Source organism: Euwallacea similis, chromosome 36, assembly GCF_039881205.1.
Source record: "Euwallacea similis isolate ESF13 chromosome 36, ESF131.1, whole genome shotgun sequence".
Classification (NCBI taxonomy): domain Eukaryota; kingdom Metazoa; phylum Arthropoda; class Insecta; order Coleoptera; family Curculionidae; genus Euwallacea; species Euwallacea similis.
Window position 1 is genome coordinate 1123238 of NC_089644.1, and position 17277 is coordinate 1140514.

A 17277-nucleotide genomic window follows, 5' to 3' on the forward strand; every position below is an offset into this window, starting at 1 on the left:
CAAGCTCACAGTTCGCCGCGTGATTCATCTACAAATTATTGCTCGGTGGTTCCCTATATGTATAACCTAAAACACATGTTATTATTGCAGAGGTTGTAGTTTTACTGTAATAAATAAAATATTTTACGAAATGGAACGTTATAATAACACTAAGCGAAAACGTGTTGTTATTACTTTAAAAGAAAAACTTGAAGCTGTTCGACGTTTGGATAATGGTGAACTGCTTAAAAATATAGCTAAAGGTTTAACTGTAGGCATTAATACCGTTGCAGAGTGGAAAAAAATCGCAAAAAATTTGAAAAATGGTGTAGTGTTTTGTCGTCGCCCACGCCGACACGAAAAAGCATGAAAATTGGTGAACATCCGAAAGTGAATGATTCATTATTTTTATGGTTTACACAAAATCGAGAACGTAAAATACCAATTTCAGGGCCAATTCTAAAACAAAAAGCCGTGAGTTTAAACGAAAAGTTGCCGGTCATTGATGCGCCTACAAATTTTTCTGCAAGTGATGGATGGTTAGACAGGTGGAACAATAGACATGGTGTACGCTAACTGAAAATCTGTGAAGAAAAATTTGTCCGCCGATGTAACTGCCGCACAAAATTTTGCAAAGAATTTTGAAATGTTTACAAAAGAACATGGCTTACGACCAGACCAAGTCCACAACTGTGACGAAACAGGCTTGAACTGCAAAATGTTGCTGTCAAATACCTTAGCTTCCAAAACCGAAGTTGGGGCGCCTGCCTGGTCACAAGCGTAGCAAAGAACGTATCACTGTTCTTACATGCGGTAACGCTTCTGGCAGACACAAACTTCCATTATTATGTGTTGGTAAATCTGCACATCCCTGGGCCTTTAAAAATATCCGACGCAATGCTTTTCCTGTCTTCTATAGGAATCAAAAAAGTGCCTGGATTGATTCAACATTTTTTAAAAACTGATTTTTAGAAGATTTTGTCCCAGAAGTAGAAATTTATTTAAAAAATAATTGATATCCCAGAAAATGCATTTTATTATTAGAGAATGCCCCAACTCACCCAAATGCGGAGTAACTTAAAAGTGGGGAAATAAAAACAATGTTTTTGCCTCGTGCTGTAACTTCTCTCATCTAGCCCATGGACCAGGGTGTCCTGGAAAATTTGAAACGCAATTACGTGCGAGCACAACACAATTATCAAGAAGAAAATGTGTTTGCGCGAAAAATAAGAGAAGGAGTGACACGCGTTACGAATGCAGAAAATGCCATGTCGGTTTATGTATCGATAATTGTTTTGAACATTTTCACACACAACTGAATTATTAATTTCTCTTATATTCATTAAATTTAGTTTTTAGTTTATTATAAATTTTAATGTTTATAATGAATAATTACTATTCAAAAATAACACGCTTTAATTATTTAATCTCGTGTAAAAGAATTTTTATAACTTATTATTATTTGCCCCTTCAATCAACAGAGTTCAGTCTAGCGAAAAAGTATTCCGTCCACAGCGATCGTCAGCGCTAGCCGTGCGCCGTCCTTACAGACCGCATACATCATGAGTATTCAGCACTCAAAGGTTTAATTGATTGTCTAAAGAAGATAAATTTAAGAAATGTTGTTTATTGGATAGCATCAGCCTGGAATCAAGTAAAGAGTAATACCCTGCAGAAATCTTGGTCAAAATTAATTCAACTAAAGGAGGAAGATCACACATATGCAGAGACTCAAGAAAATGAAAGTTTACATGATATTATCACAAGAATATTAGGATGTGAAAATGTTACGGAAATAAATGTTTCTGGATGGTTAAATGGTGATAGTGTGGAAGATGTAATGACTTAACAATAATTAATCAAAAGTGTATCCCAGCACTGATAAAGTAGACAGTGATAACGATGATGATTACGAAGTAGAAGCCAGTTCTATGAAAATGTCACATTTCGAAGGACTAGAGGCTTTAGAAGAAGCTTTAAATTATGTTGAACAATAAGAAAATGCAACTGCTGCGGACGTTTTGCTTATCCAACGGTGGAGAGACATTGCAGCCAAAAACAGAAGTAGCGCTAAACGAGTGCAATCAAAAATTACCTCGTTTTTCAAAAATTAAAATAAAAAATAAATTTTTGTTATGTATGCAAATACCTATGTTCAAAAAGTTTTCAAGTCAAAATAACTTATATTTGTTCTATATATATTTTTTAATTAATATGTAAAAGCTTGTTACGCGAATAAACACATATTAGCATTCAGAATTCGGATTAACCGAAATTTCGATTATCCAAAATCATTGCAATTTACATTATTTCGGATAATCGGGGTTGTACTGTATATACGACATAGACACTTCTTGAAATAAATTTTCTGAAGTACTGATTGACATCTAAGAAATCATATTGTATAATAATTAATGTGAAAATATTTATTATATAATTGCAAATATTTTTGCAGGTAACCCCCGTATCACGAGAGTTACATTCCAAAAAATTGTTGTATTATGTGAATCCTTATTATACCACACAAAAAACTATATGAAAAAGGGGGATTAGGTTTCAGAAACTAAAAAACACGCTATTATATTTTCATAATTAAGGTACATATCTTTATTAAAATTTTCTTAAAAAGTAATACATATTAATATGAATTAAACAACGTTTTATTCGTCATCACTAAGCACTATTAATTGTGGGTGTTTTCTTTTTGGTAAGATATCCTCATCCTCTGAGCATTTTTCTGCATTATCTTCAGATTCATGCTCTACCTTTTGCAAAAAATCTGTTATTTTATATTGCTTGCTTTCAGTTAAAAGGTTTTTATAAATTTTCTTATATGATGCTAAACATTTATGAAGTTCTTTTTAAACTTTGTGCTCCTTTCATTTGAAGGATCTTCATTTTAGAAATATGACTTTAACCGTTTGATTAGGCCTACGCCTTTCATTATGCTTTGTAGAGTAAACTTTTTAATTTCCTCGTCTTCACCTATGCCATCATTCTCTAAGTTATCATGGATTCCAGACATCACTTCTATCAAACCTGCTTCATCAATCTCTTCTTCCACCAGTAATTCTTGAATATCTTGTGCAGTCATATCGTCAAAACCTTCCCCTCCTAGAGATTTAGCAACCTCTATTACTACATCTATTTTGTTTTCTGCTGTCTTGAATCAAATTTTCACTTTCAATTGACTTCGGCCATATTTTTTTCCAACAACCATTTAACGTCATTAGTTTTATTTCTCTGATAGATAAGTTTATTAGATTAATGCAGCCCAAAATTGTAAAGAATTTCCATGCCTCCTTGACGCCCATAGCGATTATTGAGCCCCATTATTGATTTTGTTCAAAACCCATTGTTAATGTGTATGTATTAATGTTAATGTATAATCTTCTTATGTAATTGGTTTTAAATGTAGCTATAAATCCTTGATCTAACCGTTGAAGTAAAGCAATTATATTTGGAGGTTAAAAAATTATTTTGATATTTGGATTATTTAAATCTTGCGGATGGTTGAGTGCATTATTCAATATAAGATGAGCTTTAAAATCTAAATTTTTCTGTTTTAAGTAGTTTTCCACCTTTGGTACAAAACAATTTAAAAACCATTTCTTAAATAATTCAGTAGTTATCCAAGCTTTTTTATTTGCTACCCAGTATTTCGGTAAATTACTTTTATTGCATGCAATTACTCTCATGCACGAAATTGAGAAATTTATAAACCAGCATAGAGTTTACAATATAATCGCCTAAAGCATTACTGCACAGTAATGTTACACGGTCTTTTACTACCTTAAAACCTAGCATAACTTCTTCGTCTTTAGAAATACATGTCCTCTTGGGTATTGTTTCCATCAATGAACAGTCTTGTTGGTATTCAAAATCTGGTGTGTTAAATATCCACCCTCTTCAATAATTCTTTTCAATTTCATTGGATAAATTTTGGCAACTTCTTTATCGATTGATGCACTTTCACCTTCTATTTTTAGGTTTTGTAGTGATAAAGATTTTCTCATACGATCAAACTGCTCTTTGCTGGCTGCAAAATCTGGATTAGTAGTAGTTTCTCCATTTTTCTTTAAGTAGTCATAAATGTTTACGGCTTTTTGTTTAATAATATTAGTGCTCAGTGGACTCCGTTTTTTTTAATCTTCAATCTAGATGCTAAGGGCTTTTTACATCTGCTCAATTATTGCTGCCCCAGGACGAGATATCATGTTTGAGGAGATAGAACAGCTTGCAGCAACGGAATCTCTAATTTTCTGTTAATTTTTCCTTATAGTTCGCATTGTTGCTTCATTTAAATCCAATGATTTGGCGGCATATGATATCTTTTCTCCCTTTTTTAGCGGGTCTAAAATTTGAAATTTTGTTTCTATGGAGATTAAATGTCTTTAGATATATTTTTTTTGTTTTCGCCAAATATAGCTTAGAGCTACAAATTAATTCATAAAAATAAAAACCTAATTATTATTATTTCTTTAAAAAAAGTTGAGTACTATTTACCTGAAAATGTTTAATCTACATATCTAAGAGAGAGACACGATTAAAGTTTTAAAGTGTACTTAGATATTAATAGTTCAAGAAAATTCTGCAGGAGTATCTGATAGTACTTATCCGCTCGAATGAAAAATGTCAAATTAGGTATCTTTCGCACTTAAAAGCTTTATCACCGTTATTGAATGGAATTTCCCTAATTTCAAATTAGATAAAGTTTGCTTTTAATAATTTTTTTATTATATTTCATATTTTACAAAGGTTTTGTCCAATTCTTGAACCGTGTTAAAGTGAATCCATGCTATAGAAGTGCCGTGTTAGAAGGAAGTTACCTGTATTCAATGTAATATTATACAGGGTTATTCACGCTATACGGCGCGGAATATTGTGGCTAAAGTACGAGGCTTTCAAAAAGTTTCACTTTTGGGCTATATGGGGATCTATTATGGCTACTTTTTAAAATTATTTTCATATTATACTGGGTGTCCCAAAAGCCCTAAAAGTATCAAAGTTGTGTTTTTTTTAATGGAACTTTGCGTCTTCCTACCATAATAACAAGATGTCAAGTAAAGCCAAAATATTATGTCATCTCCAATGAGATGTTGGTTGACAAAATCAACTAATTTGGGGAAGTAGTTGTTGACATATCTGTTACTGTCAAGAATTTCGCCCCTACAACCTCCCACATAAGGTCGAAATATGTCTCTAGAGAAAGTACACTCTTCTACCTTGTCCATATAAAAACCATCGTTTTCTTTTATTTCCGTATTGGAAAGAGTTAAATATTATAATGAGTCTTTTGTTAGCAAAATGTATCCGCTTCAGTTGACGACAACATTGTGGTATCCGTGTTAACTGGTTTGAGGAATATTTAGGATACTTTCGTTTTCTTCGGTATTTTAGGTTATGTCTTGCTAATTCCCGAAACATTGTATCTTTTGAAGTGTGATATTTACGTGTTGATTTTCTCACAGACACTTCAAATCCATTTTTGCACTTGTTTCCAATTTTTCTCCTCTTTCTTGGTTTAAAATTCTTGGTCTCCCACTTTTTAGAAGATTTAGGCAAGGTATCCCTTCTTCGCACTCAGCAATTGTACGATAAATGCTTCTATGAGATATATTTTGGGTTTCAAAAATGTTCACATCACTTTTAGGTAAACGTCCAACTAAATTATAAATACAGCAGGCTCACGATAATGTGATCACAAAAAATCTGATATATTTACATAATCGAGACTGTTCACATGAACGAAGGAGATAATGAAATAATTAAATGTCTTTCTAAATTACCATTGCAATAAAATCAAAGCAAAAAATAAACAATTGAGAATTGTATTAAATATTTATTTCTATACTATCCACTTAAAAAAAGACGTAAGTTTAGTTTGAACTTTCTTTTTTGACCATTGAGTAGCCACTGTCTTATCTTTAATATTGAGAAGGCTTTGCTTACCACTAACACTTATATAATTTTGTTCCGACCATTGTGAAACAATTTTTAGTGCTACTATAACTTCTGGAATAGAAATCGTCTTGTTTGGTTCTCTAATTAATCATTTTCTAAGTCGATATTTTCTAAATCTTCAATAATACCGATGTCGACTCTAAGACTGGTAGTATTCACAATGCTATCTTTATTGCATTGTTCAACATCGACTACGTTATATTCAGCCTAAAAAATGTGAATTCTATCTTCTATTACGAAAATTTGTATGTATGAGTTAAACTCTCCGGTTCAGTAATACTAAGTAATTCAATGGCATTTTTAACTATCGATTTTGAGTTTTCACTTAGTATAATTTCTCGAAGTTTTGATAGAGCCAGATCATCTTCACCTATATCACTTCCATCAAAAATTTGACGCCAACATTTTTTAATAACAGAAGAATCTAACTGCTGCCAGACGCGATGCAAATCAATTACTACATCTTTAAAACTTAAGCTTATTAGTGCCCATGTGACTTAATTTTTTTTTTTCTATAATATAATTTAGTTGATCTTAAGATATTCTGATCTAGAGGCTGTATTAATGGTATAACATTTGAGGGTATAAACGTAACAAATGGATGTCATTTATCGACAAGGAACTAAGCGACATTTGCACGAATGGAGATATATTGATTTGAATATTCTAAGTTGTACTGCACATCGGCATATTGAAAATTTATGGCGTTCTTTCACTATATGGTTTAAAATAGTTTATACAACAATTTGTGTTTGTTAGAAATCATATAAAATTATATGCATGAGGAAAAATATGTTAGTTTTGGCGCATGGTTCCCTATTGAAAAATATAAAAATTAAAAGTGTCCACATGGTTTTTCATGATAACCATAAAATGTTAATTTAAAATTAAAAACAACACAATATCACAGCAAAAATGTTAATTAGGTTTTAATGGCATTAAACTTAAAATTATGGTTCAAAAATTATCGTTTTGATCTTCGAGATTGAAATCAATTTTTGAACCAAAACCTTCCATATCTTTCTCGAAATCATTAGCAGGGTCTTGTAGACTGGTGTTATAAAAACGTTTACATTCATCTGAAACTAAAGATATTAAACTTTTTATATCTGTCGCCTTTTTTTCGGAAATGTGTTTTCCTTATGGATATAAAATTTTCAATTTAGAGTGAAAATTATTACTATTTAGAATTTTTTTTTCACCTTTTGTCCTTTTATCAATTTCCATCTCTTTATAGTCGTCTCAGGAATGTTTCAAAAAAGTACTATATGGTGTATCTTTCTCTATTTTGATTACACGAGCAATAAGCCAATCTACCTTTTCACCGAATTCATATACCTTCCTATTAGAGATACATTTTTCAATGTCTTCTACAGGAAAAAAGTTTTCTTGTTTTATTTGAGTTACAACAAACTTGTTTTGTTTTTTGGATGACAAAATGATTTTTTTTAAGTCCCCCATAGTATATACACGTATTTGGTGCTTCATAGTCCATTCGATTTCCCCAAAATCGGTGTCGTTGGATAAAAAACTGTGACCAAATATGAGGTACTTAAAAAAAAAAAATTTTCAGATTGTTGTACTCAGAACAGTCTTTAGAAGTAGGATTATTTTAATATTGCGGTTTTGACTCCCACAAGAGTCAGACCATAAAGTTCTTCAACATTTGGATCCAAATATTTTTCTATAAGCAGTTTTATGTATGATCCAACTTCCTATGCACCGCGACCTGCTGTGCCTTGTTTCCATACAGAGCAATAAGGAATATTCGTCGAGGAGCTGTGTATTCCTTCATTATACACAGATAGTTGTCGCTTATAATATATGACGTTTGTAGGAATCTTTGGTAAGCTTAACACTTTTTGCATGTCGTAACTGATTACATCGTGAGTTTTATTAGCTGCCCTAAAATCTGCTTTCATTGTATCGCGTGCTTCTTTTGCCTTATTCAAATAAGCGACAATATCAGAATTTAATTTTTGACTTTTGTTTTTACCTAAACCTCTACTTTGTAGCTTAGTTTGTTGAATATCGTATACATTGCAGGTGTCCTTTACAGGTGGCTTTCTTCTGAGATTAAAGTTTTCGTAAAATATTTTCTTGTAAGTGCTTAAACTTACTGATGGGTTTCCTTCAGATAGGTACGAGTGCAACGAATGCATTTTGGTAACTGATAGATTGGGGTTTTAATATTTGGCATCTGTCTTTTCCCTGGTATAATGGGAAATGTATGACGGAAACAAAGCTATACGAGCCAGAACAGCATCTTTGTGCATTTCGGCTACTATGTTTCGACCACCTATCTTTTGACCTCTTTTATCTTTAATGTAGTTGCTATTAAACTTTTTTAATTCCGTATGAATTCTTTTTGTTGAAATTTGGCATGTTTTATAAACATTTCTCGACAAATAATTAGACTGCCAAATTTGTACAACTTTGTACATCCTTTTTGTGTACTTTCGGGAATTCATTTGCTTTTAATGTCATAAACTTCAATGGTTGCCGCTAAAAATACAGTTTGCGTATCATAACAAGCCAACTCCCAATAATGTGTGAAAAGTTTTCTCATTTCATTACTGTCACCTTTTCTTGGCATTTCATTTTGCAATTGCATTGATAATCCAAAAAAATTCTGAATTCAATTCGCTTATCAGTTACAGAGTAATGAGACAAGTTGCTGTCTCTCAACTTTTTTCGCATTGCAAACGTTTGTGCTGGATATTTCCTCTTACGGCCCTTTTTCGGTCTTCTTTCGCCGCTTTACTTTTCGTGATTTCTCATTTTTATGGATTTGTGCTAATGGTAAATTATTTTTTTTAAAGTGATACAACTAACGTCTGAATCTGGATTGTATTCGTCGGTGTCCTTGGATGTCTTACTTAAATTTGTAAGTTCTTTGAAGAATAACAATATCTTCTATAGTCCTACGAAAGGCGAAAAAAAATTATTCTTACTTCCAAACAATTTTGATCTTCAAGTAGATTTTTATTATTTATATTGAATGATAATATTATCATCATAATCAGAAACAGATTAATATTAGACTTATTTTGATTTTCTAGGTTAAGATCTAAGAAAGAACCCAGCACCAAAGCACCTTTTTAGCTTATCTAAAAGGAATCAGTCGCTTAGATTTCTTTCGATAAATTAGAAAAATTTTCAATATGAAAAGGCGTTTGGTTCCTTGACTCACAAATGTCGTCACTGTTAGTGATTTCATTTACATATTTGGCCAATGATAAATGGCGCATATTTATGCGGATTGGCGCTCTTAACTTATTTTTGATATTTTGGCACATGGTTCCTTTTTAATAAGCGACATCCAAATATAGCGCCATCTTAGGTTTTCAAGTTTTCTGCTAAATGATAAACGTGAATATTGTCTAAAAGGAGCAGTGCACGTTGCTCAAATTTGTGAATTTTTAAGAATTCTTTCACTTAAAAAAATCTTCTAATTGCATGCGCGTTTATTTAAATTTTTAGTTCAATTTATTTCTGGAACAAACCATTTGAAAAACCAATCCTTAAACACTTACTAGGTCATCGAAGCATTTTTGGCGTTTTTTTAAATAAACGGATTAGGATTTTTTTTTAGAGATTGAGGGGACTGCTTTTCCAATGATTAAAGGAGTGAGTTTCTGGGAACCCGAAGCATTTGCAAGACCCAAAAAAATTATCCTCTGTTTGGACTATTTTAGTTCTTTCAGAACTTTAAATATAAGATTTCTCTGGCAAAAGCTTCCAATATAACTCGATTTCGCCGGCGTTAAATATATACAAGTCGACATTTTAAAAACTTGTAATGGCTATATCTCAAAAATAAAAAAAAAATTGAAAAATTCATCGAAATAGTTTCTATAATTAGTAGGGAGAACTAAAATTATATATTTACTAACCTACCCCCGTCTACCCTCTAACCTCCAGCCACCTTAACTTTATAATTTTAAATGGCAACCCCCCATTTGTAATGGCTCATTTTAAAGATTTTTAAAAATGCTTTACGATCGACTTAACTAACATTACATTTGTTCAAGCAGTTATCAAGTTTTTAAATAAAAAAGAGATAGAATATATATTTTCAAAATCGTTTAGAAGCATCGACTAATATTTCAAATAATACTTTTATCGTTGATCTAGAGGTTTTAAAGAATTTAGAACTGTTTATATTTTTTATATTATAGTTATTGTGCCCAACAAAATTATTAACCTTTTTTTTCCAGAATTCTGCTTTTAGACGTTCATTTATTTCACTTCGTTTTAGTATTGAGATCAGTCAGGAAGGTTTTGACTAGTATTATTTAATAATCTTTGAAACTTTGAGCATCAGTGTGATTAGTGTTCATTTCATTTTATTTTTTCACAATGGTGTACAGTGTTGCTGAACCCGTAGAAATGATACTCATTTATGGTTTGAAGAATCCTTGTTTCCTCAGAACAGTTGCTGGGTTTAATGATAGACATAATGGCAGAAATGTGAATCATGAATATATTCGACAGTTAGTCACTAAATTTCAAGAAACAGGTTCTATTGTTAATAAGAAAAGGAATTAGTTAAGAGTCCTTGAGGAAGAAGCTCAAGTGGAAGTTTTCGATCAGTTTGGGATAAACCCTACTTTATCAATACGTCAAGCAGCTACAGCAATGCGAATTTCACGCGAAACAATTAGGAGGGCATTAAAATTGAGTAAGTTTCATCCTTATAAAATGCAAATCGTTCAAGAACTTTGTGACGATGACTCGGACAAGAGAATTAAATTTTATGAATTAATAACTCAGAGAATTGTTGCTGAACCTCGACTTGTGAAAAACATTTATTTTAGTGATGAATGTTTTTTTTTTAGTTAAACGAGCATTTTAATAAGCAAAACTGTTGTTATTGGAGTGAGCAGAACCCACATATATTTAGAGGTCATACCAAGTACCTTGAAAAGTCTATATTTAGACTGACATATTGGGGCGTGCTATTATTGGTCCGTCGTTTATAGAGGGAATCTTAAATGGTGCGATTTATGCTGATATGTTGAAAATGCCATTTAACCTTTGATTATTTGTGAATTTGAAAACCAGGCTGACATACAAGAAAATATGTCTCTTTAAACGAAGATTTGCTACATTTTCAACACTACGGAGCACCTCTTCAATATATGGTTCCAGTTAGGCAATGGTTAGATGACCATTATTTAAATAAATAGATTGATAGACGAGGCACTATAGAGTGGCCATCAAGGTCTCCAGATCTAATGTCAATTAATTTTTTTTTAATGAGAACACCTAAAGTCTGTCGTCTTTAAAACTTAACCCGACTCGATTGGGGAACTACAAGAAAGAATTATTCAAGCATGCCGCGCTATATCAAGGGAAACTGACTAACGTTCGTCAGGAATTTGAAAACAGTCTCTGTTATTGTCTGGAAAATAACGGAAACCATTTTGAACACAATTAAATAAAAGGTAAATGCAAACATTTTATTCCTTTTTTATTTAATAATTTGATAACTGCTTGAAAATGTGATGTTAGTTAATACGATTGTCATTTTTAAAGAGCTTTAAAATGAGCCACTACAAGTGAGGGATTGCCAGTTAAAATTACAAAATTGCGGTGGCTGAGGGTTAGAGAGTAGACAAGGGTAGGTTAGTAAGTACATAATTTTAGTTTCTCTTACTAATTATAGAAAGAGTTTCAAGGAATTTTTCAAATCTTTTTTCATTCCTGGGAAGTAGCCATTGCAAGTTTTTAAAATGTCACCCTGTATTTGGTATTTTGATACACCTAACCTTTCAACTAATTGAGATCGTTCCGCTATAAAAGAACTAATATTCTGCGCTGTTGAAGCCAACTTTTCTCCGAATATTTTAAAAAATCTTAAACCATAACGACACTTAAATTTATAAAGCCGTCTATCACTGCTTTGAACGTTTCGTTATCAAACTTTAATCTTTTATGTAACTCAAGAGCTTTGTGCTTCAGCATTTCACCAGTTAAAGACAATTTTTATTTTAATTCCCTCTATTTAAAAACTTATTCTGTCAAAGCTTTTTTCATTTTTGGATATTTCGCCATTTTCAAAGTTCGTTTAGTTATTTTATTAGGTTTAATGCTCTGATTCACCGTTTTTATAATTTTTTTCTGTTTATTAATCGAACAAATCGTTCTTCTGCTCAAATGTATTGGCTTCTTCTATTTATTGTCCCCTCTCTAGAAATTTTGCTTCACTTGCCCTAAATATGTTAAAAACGAATTGATGATTTTCTTGAATTTTGAATATCATGAACTTGCAAAACTCTATTCGCCTGACTTCATTATTAGATCTAGTTCGATTCAATTCGTTTGAATTTTGTTCTATTCATTTACTGCAAATGGGGATTTCGTTTATTAAACACGCGAAGAGTTATCTCCAAAATTTTTCACCATTCTCCGTGAATGTAAAACAAACCAAGAATACCAGCATTTGAGTATTCTTCCATTTTGTACTTTGTAAATAATTTGCAATGATATAAATAATATGATTTCGTTAAAAAAATATTATAGATTAGTTCAGGTTAGTTCAGATAGATTTTGCAGTTTAGAATTAAAGTAATTAGAAAATGTTATTGTACTGTACTGTAAACACTGGCCATACTGTGATTTCATTTTATTTAACAATATTATAGGCGTATGAATATATTTGCTGGCCATTGCACCTATAGCTCATGTATACACGTTAACCGTCAAAATCATAAACTTTGTGGGCCAATGTAGTTTGAATGATTGAAAGCGATGTAATTAGTTGTTTACGTCACAAGTCTAGTAGGTGACTTGTTACAGTACAAGTTTTTTTTAAGGATGAGGCACTGTCAGGAGCTGAATTTGGAAAATGACACTGTAACACCACCTAATGAATATGTATCATATTTTATTTCCTATAACCGTCACTTTTACAAAAGGATGGTTTTAAAGCAAGACATATATATTATATTTCTTGAAAATATGGCAAAGACAATATTTTTCTATTAGGTTGATGCAAAAGAAATTGCGGTTTCTGACCGTTAATTTTAAATGATCATAATTTTTCTTATGAAATATTTTATTAATCAAAATAAGCACCATTAGCATCAATACAACTCTGCCAACGAGATGAAAGTTTATTTATGCCTCTAGCATAGAAGTCTGTGGTTCTGGAATCGACAAACTCATTGAAGGCCATTTCTGCATCCCCTTGATTTCTAAAGCATCTCTCCCGCAAGAAATTGTCCAGATGTTTAAAAAAGTGGTAATCTGTAGGAGAAAGGTCGGGAGAATAAGGTGGGTGGTCAAGAGTCTCGTAACCCAATTCATGAAGCTTTTGTCGCGTGATCAAAGATACATGTGGTCGAGCATTGTCGTGTAGCAAAATTGGACCTTTTCAATTGACCAATGCCGGTTGTTTTTGTCGAAGTTTCTGGTGCATCTCGTCGATTTGTTGGCAATATTTCTGAGCTGTAATAGTTTCTCCCGGATCCAAGAAGCTATGGTGGATCAAACCCTCCATAGACCACCAAACAGTAACCATGACCTTCTTCACATGCATGTTTCGCTTAGGAAAGTGCTTTGGAGCCTCATCTTGATCCAACCACTGAGCCGAACGTCTCCGGTTGTCGTATAGGATCCATTTTTCATCACACGTCACAATACGATTGAGAAATGGGTCGTTCTTGTTGCGTAGAAGAAGCCCCGACGATACGTCGAAACGACGATTTTCTTGAGTTTCATTCAGTTCGTGCGGTATCCATTTATCGAGCTTCTTTACCTTTCCAATTTGTTTTAGATGGCGAACGACAGTTGACTGGTCTACATGGAGTTCTTCTGCAACTTCTCGTGTGGTTTTGCTCGAGTCAGCTTCAATTAAAGTCTTTAATTGGTCGTCATCAAGTTCTGATGGTCGACTGCCGTGCTCTTCATCTTGGAGGCTTTCATTGCCACTACGGAATCGAGCAAACCACCATTGTACCGTACGTTCACTAGTAGTATTCTGTCCAAATGCTGTGTTAATATTGCGGGCCGCTTCAGTCGCTTTTCGACCAAGCTTAAACTCATACAAAAAAATAGCTCCAAATTGCTTTTTTTCTAACATGTTGAAATTAAAGAAAATACAGTTTCAATTAAACACAAGCACAAAATTATTTTAACCAAAGTAAAGAATAGAACCAAACCTTTAAAATGGTATGCAATATGTAAATATTTATTTAAGATTTTACTAAGAATTTCGACAAATTAAATGTACAACATAAAAACCGCAATTTCTTTTGCATCAACCTAATATATTCGAGTGCAATTAAGTACTTATCGAAACCCGCCAATGTCACATGCATCTGCTATTTATTTTATAAATGTTTGACTATTTACACAAAAAAATCTAAATATTGCAATAAATTAAATTAAAATTAGTGTCCACTATGATCTCAATGACAGAAAAATGTTTAATTGTTAACTAATAAAACTAAAGATTATAAAAAAACATCTGCAGTTTTCCGACTCAAAGGTTCCTAATTAGAGTCCGGTAAGGTTGATTAGTAATAACATCAGAATGTAGGATACCATTTACTTTTTTATGATTTAATATTATTTATTATTATTTATTTATTATTTATTGCTTATTATATTGTTCGATATGTCAGCCGCAAATCAGTATCGGGTAAACAGATCTACCCGGACAGAATGAAATAAATGTATTTGTTAATTCATAATAGTTATATCAAGCTATTGGCTATTGTTTATTTTGCTATAGTGTACATACAGGGTGTTCTAAAAGAGAAGGTTAATTCGCTAACCACACATTATACATAAATAAATCTAGAAATAATAAATTGGAGTCCTACTTCTCAAATCTTCCACATATACAGGGTGGTAAAACTCAATTTCAATTACATTTTTGTCTTCATAGCTACTGCAGTTTTTGAGGTATTAAATTGAAATTTGGAAAATTTACTACTTATTGAAGTCCTCATAGATAGACTCATTAATTGTTTGCCTAAATCTACAAGGTGATATTTTTTCTCAGATAATTCTTTCTTTGTTCTTATCAAACTTTTTCGTGGTATATGTAATAAGAAGAAATTATACACACTCATTTACCATACACATTCACTTAAATAATAATTCGTTGTTCAATTGAGAGATTTAGTCTTATGCGTTGTGTTGTCATTTAAACCATTTAAGTTGCACTTATAGGAAGTGCTGGTAGACGTATGTTTATCCCAATATTAATGACTATTTTAAAAAAATTAACAAAAAGTGTTATACATTTTTTTTTAGTATTTTCGCCGTTTATAGTGCATTAAAAAGTCCCCAAAAATTACATTTTTCCCATTTAACTGAATTCGTAACTCTTGCCGTTTCGAGAACAATAATAGTGGACACGTTTAAAGAAGATACCCTGTAAAATGAGGTGTCTAATGAGATAAACCGCAGCGAAAAGGCTGATTTGAGTTGATGAAGCTTTGTAGTGAGATGCAAAAAAAAATTATGAATTAATATGGAGCTTAAAGAAATATTAACATACGGAAGATATTGATGAATAGTTCTAGTTGTAGTAGTATAATTATTTGCTTAACAAGTGCGGAAAGTGATGCTTTACCGCATGCCGGATAAGCTACTTACTTCCATCAATAGACTACTGAGTAGGTTGTTTTCAATCATTAGTGAAGAAATCTTGGAAACTAACAGAGATACGAAATGGGTAAATTGAGGGAAACAACTTCAGTTTTAGGGGACCAATTTAAAATCAGTCTGATTTTCTTTTAAGTTTATGGCTTATTTTAGAAAAACAAAATTTTGACTTATAAAACTCTAATTTATCCAAATAAAAGCACTAAATGAAATTTTGCAAGCAAATTTTTTTTGTTCCACTAGTTAAAAATGTAATGTAAAATAAATGATATGTATGTAAAAAAACAGATTTACTTACAAATTTAAGAAATTTTAATGTTGAATGTAGAGAAATAAAAAATGTGGAAAATATGGTAAGGACATAAAAAAGAAAAAGAATTATTATTAAAAACTTAAAAATTCTATTGAAAATATATATATTATACATATCTACACAGTAATTTGGTTAACACTTATCAACATTTAAAAAATATATTTTATGTACATAATGAACAAAAAAATATTTACAAAAATGGTACAAAAATAAAAAAAGCAAAAAAAATATACGAGGAGTAATAATGTACTTACTCTTCGAATATTCTTATTACCTCTTGTATTTTTGTACCCGGGGGTGCCCGAGGATCAATAAAGCCCATGGTCTGATAGAACAAGACACATTGGCGAACCTTTTCGACAAACCGAGAGTTCATTAAGTACTCTCGGTATTTCGGATAGTATTTAGGCCTATGTATCTTGTTACCAACAGATTCCATAAGTGGAGCATTATCGATGTCCTTCACTGGATTTACGACCATATCGACATCGTCGATGCCTAGGTCGTACAATGGGTCCTCCAAACGGGGCCGTTTAGGTAAGGGACCCATTGTTTCCAGCGAAGGTTCGCCTTCAGGCTCTCCCGCTGGCAGCGCTGGTCCTGCGGCTTGGAATGCTGCGGCTGCTGGAAACATTGGCCCTTCATGTTGTACGGCCCCCATCACTTGAAGTTGCCCCGCAGCTGATGGGGGCCCTGCAGCATCTACCGGCCCGGTCGCCTGAGCTTGGACGGCTTCTTGCGACGGCCCTGCTGGTTCCAGCAGCCATTCAGCTGATAGCATCTCAATGTTCTCGAGTGGTTGTACATCAAGATGCTCTTCCCATTCTATTAACAAATGGTTAGAATTAATTCTCTGTCCGTTTTGTTTCTTGTGTTAATGTGCGAGAAAAATATTAAACACAGATATACTAAAACCCGTTTTAGATCATCAAACTTCTTACTACAAGATTTTTTCATTAAAAGTGAATTATATTAATAATACTTAAGTTAAAAATCAAAGTTATTTTCAGGGTTTTACCGAGAGCCCACTGCATTTGATTGTTAAAGTCATTGCAGAATTTTCCTCATAATGGCATTTAGAGGCACTGAAAGGATATTTAGGGACATGTGTAATGTAATTTTTATTTATGGGATAAGAATTGCCGAAACAGCCAATTTCTAAATCTATAGAGCTGATAGATTTGGATTGTTGATAGATTGGAAAACCTAACATAAAGAAAATTTTGCTAACAAAAAATGGAACCCAATGTGTAGACAATAATAATGTGAGCAAATATGAACTTTTGGAAACTACCCTAATATTAAGAAAACAAAATAAAAGCATCAAATATGTCCCAAAATATCACCAGAAAATCTAAATGTTATTAAAAGGCATTTTCCTGAAATATAACATCTAA

General features: G+C 32.3%; 2 protein-coding genes across 2 annotated transcripts in view; one reads left to right on the forward strand and one right to left on the reverse strand.

Annotated features, from left to right (window-relative positions):
• The window catches only part of lqfR (clathrin interactor lqfR), a 33016-nt gene that overhangs the window by 7922 nt on the left and 7817 nt on the right, over positions 1-17277 (forward strand). The window lies entirely within an intron of this gene.
• On the reverse strand, positions 13010-14040 carry LOC136418695 (histone-lysine N-methyltransferase SETMAR-like). Its single transcript, XM_066404843.1, is given in 1 exon segment — positions 13010-14040. A coding segment is annotated over 1 exon segment (1023 nt). The 5' UTR covers positions 14033-14040.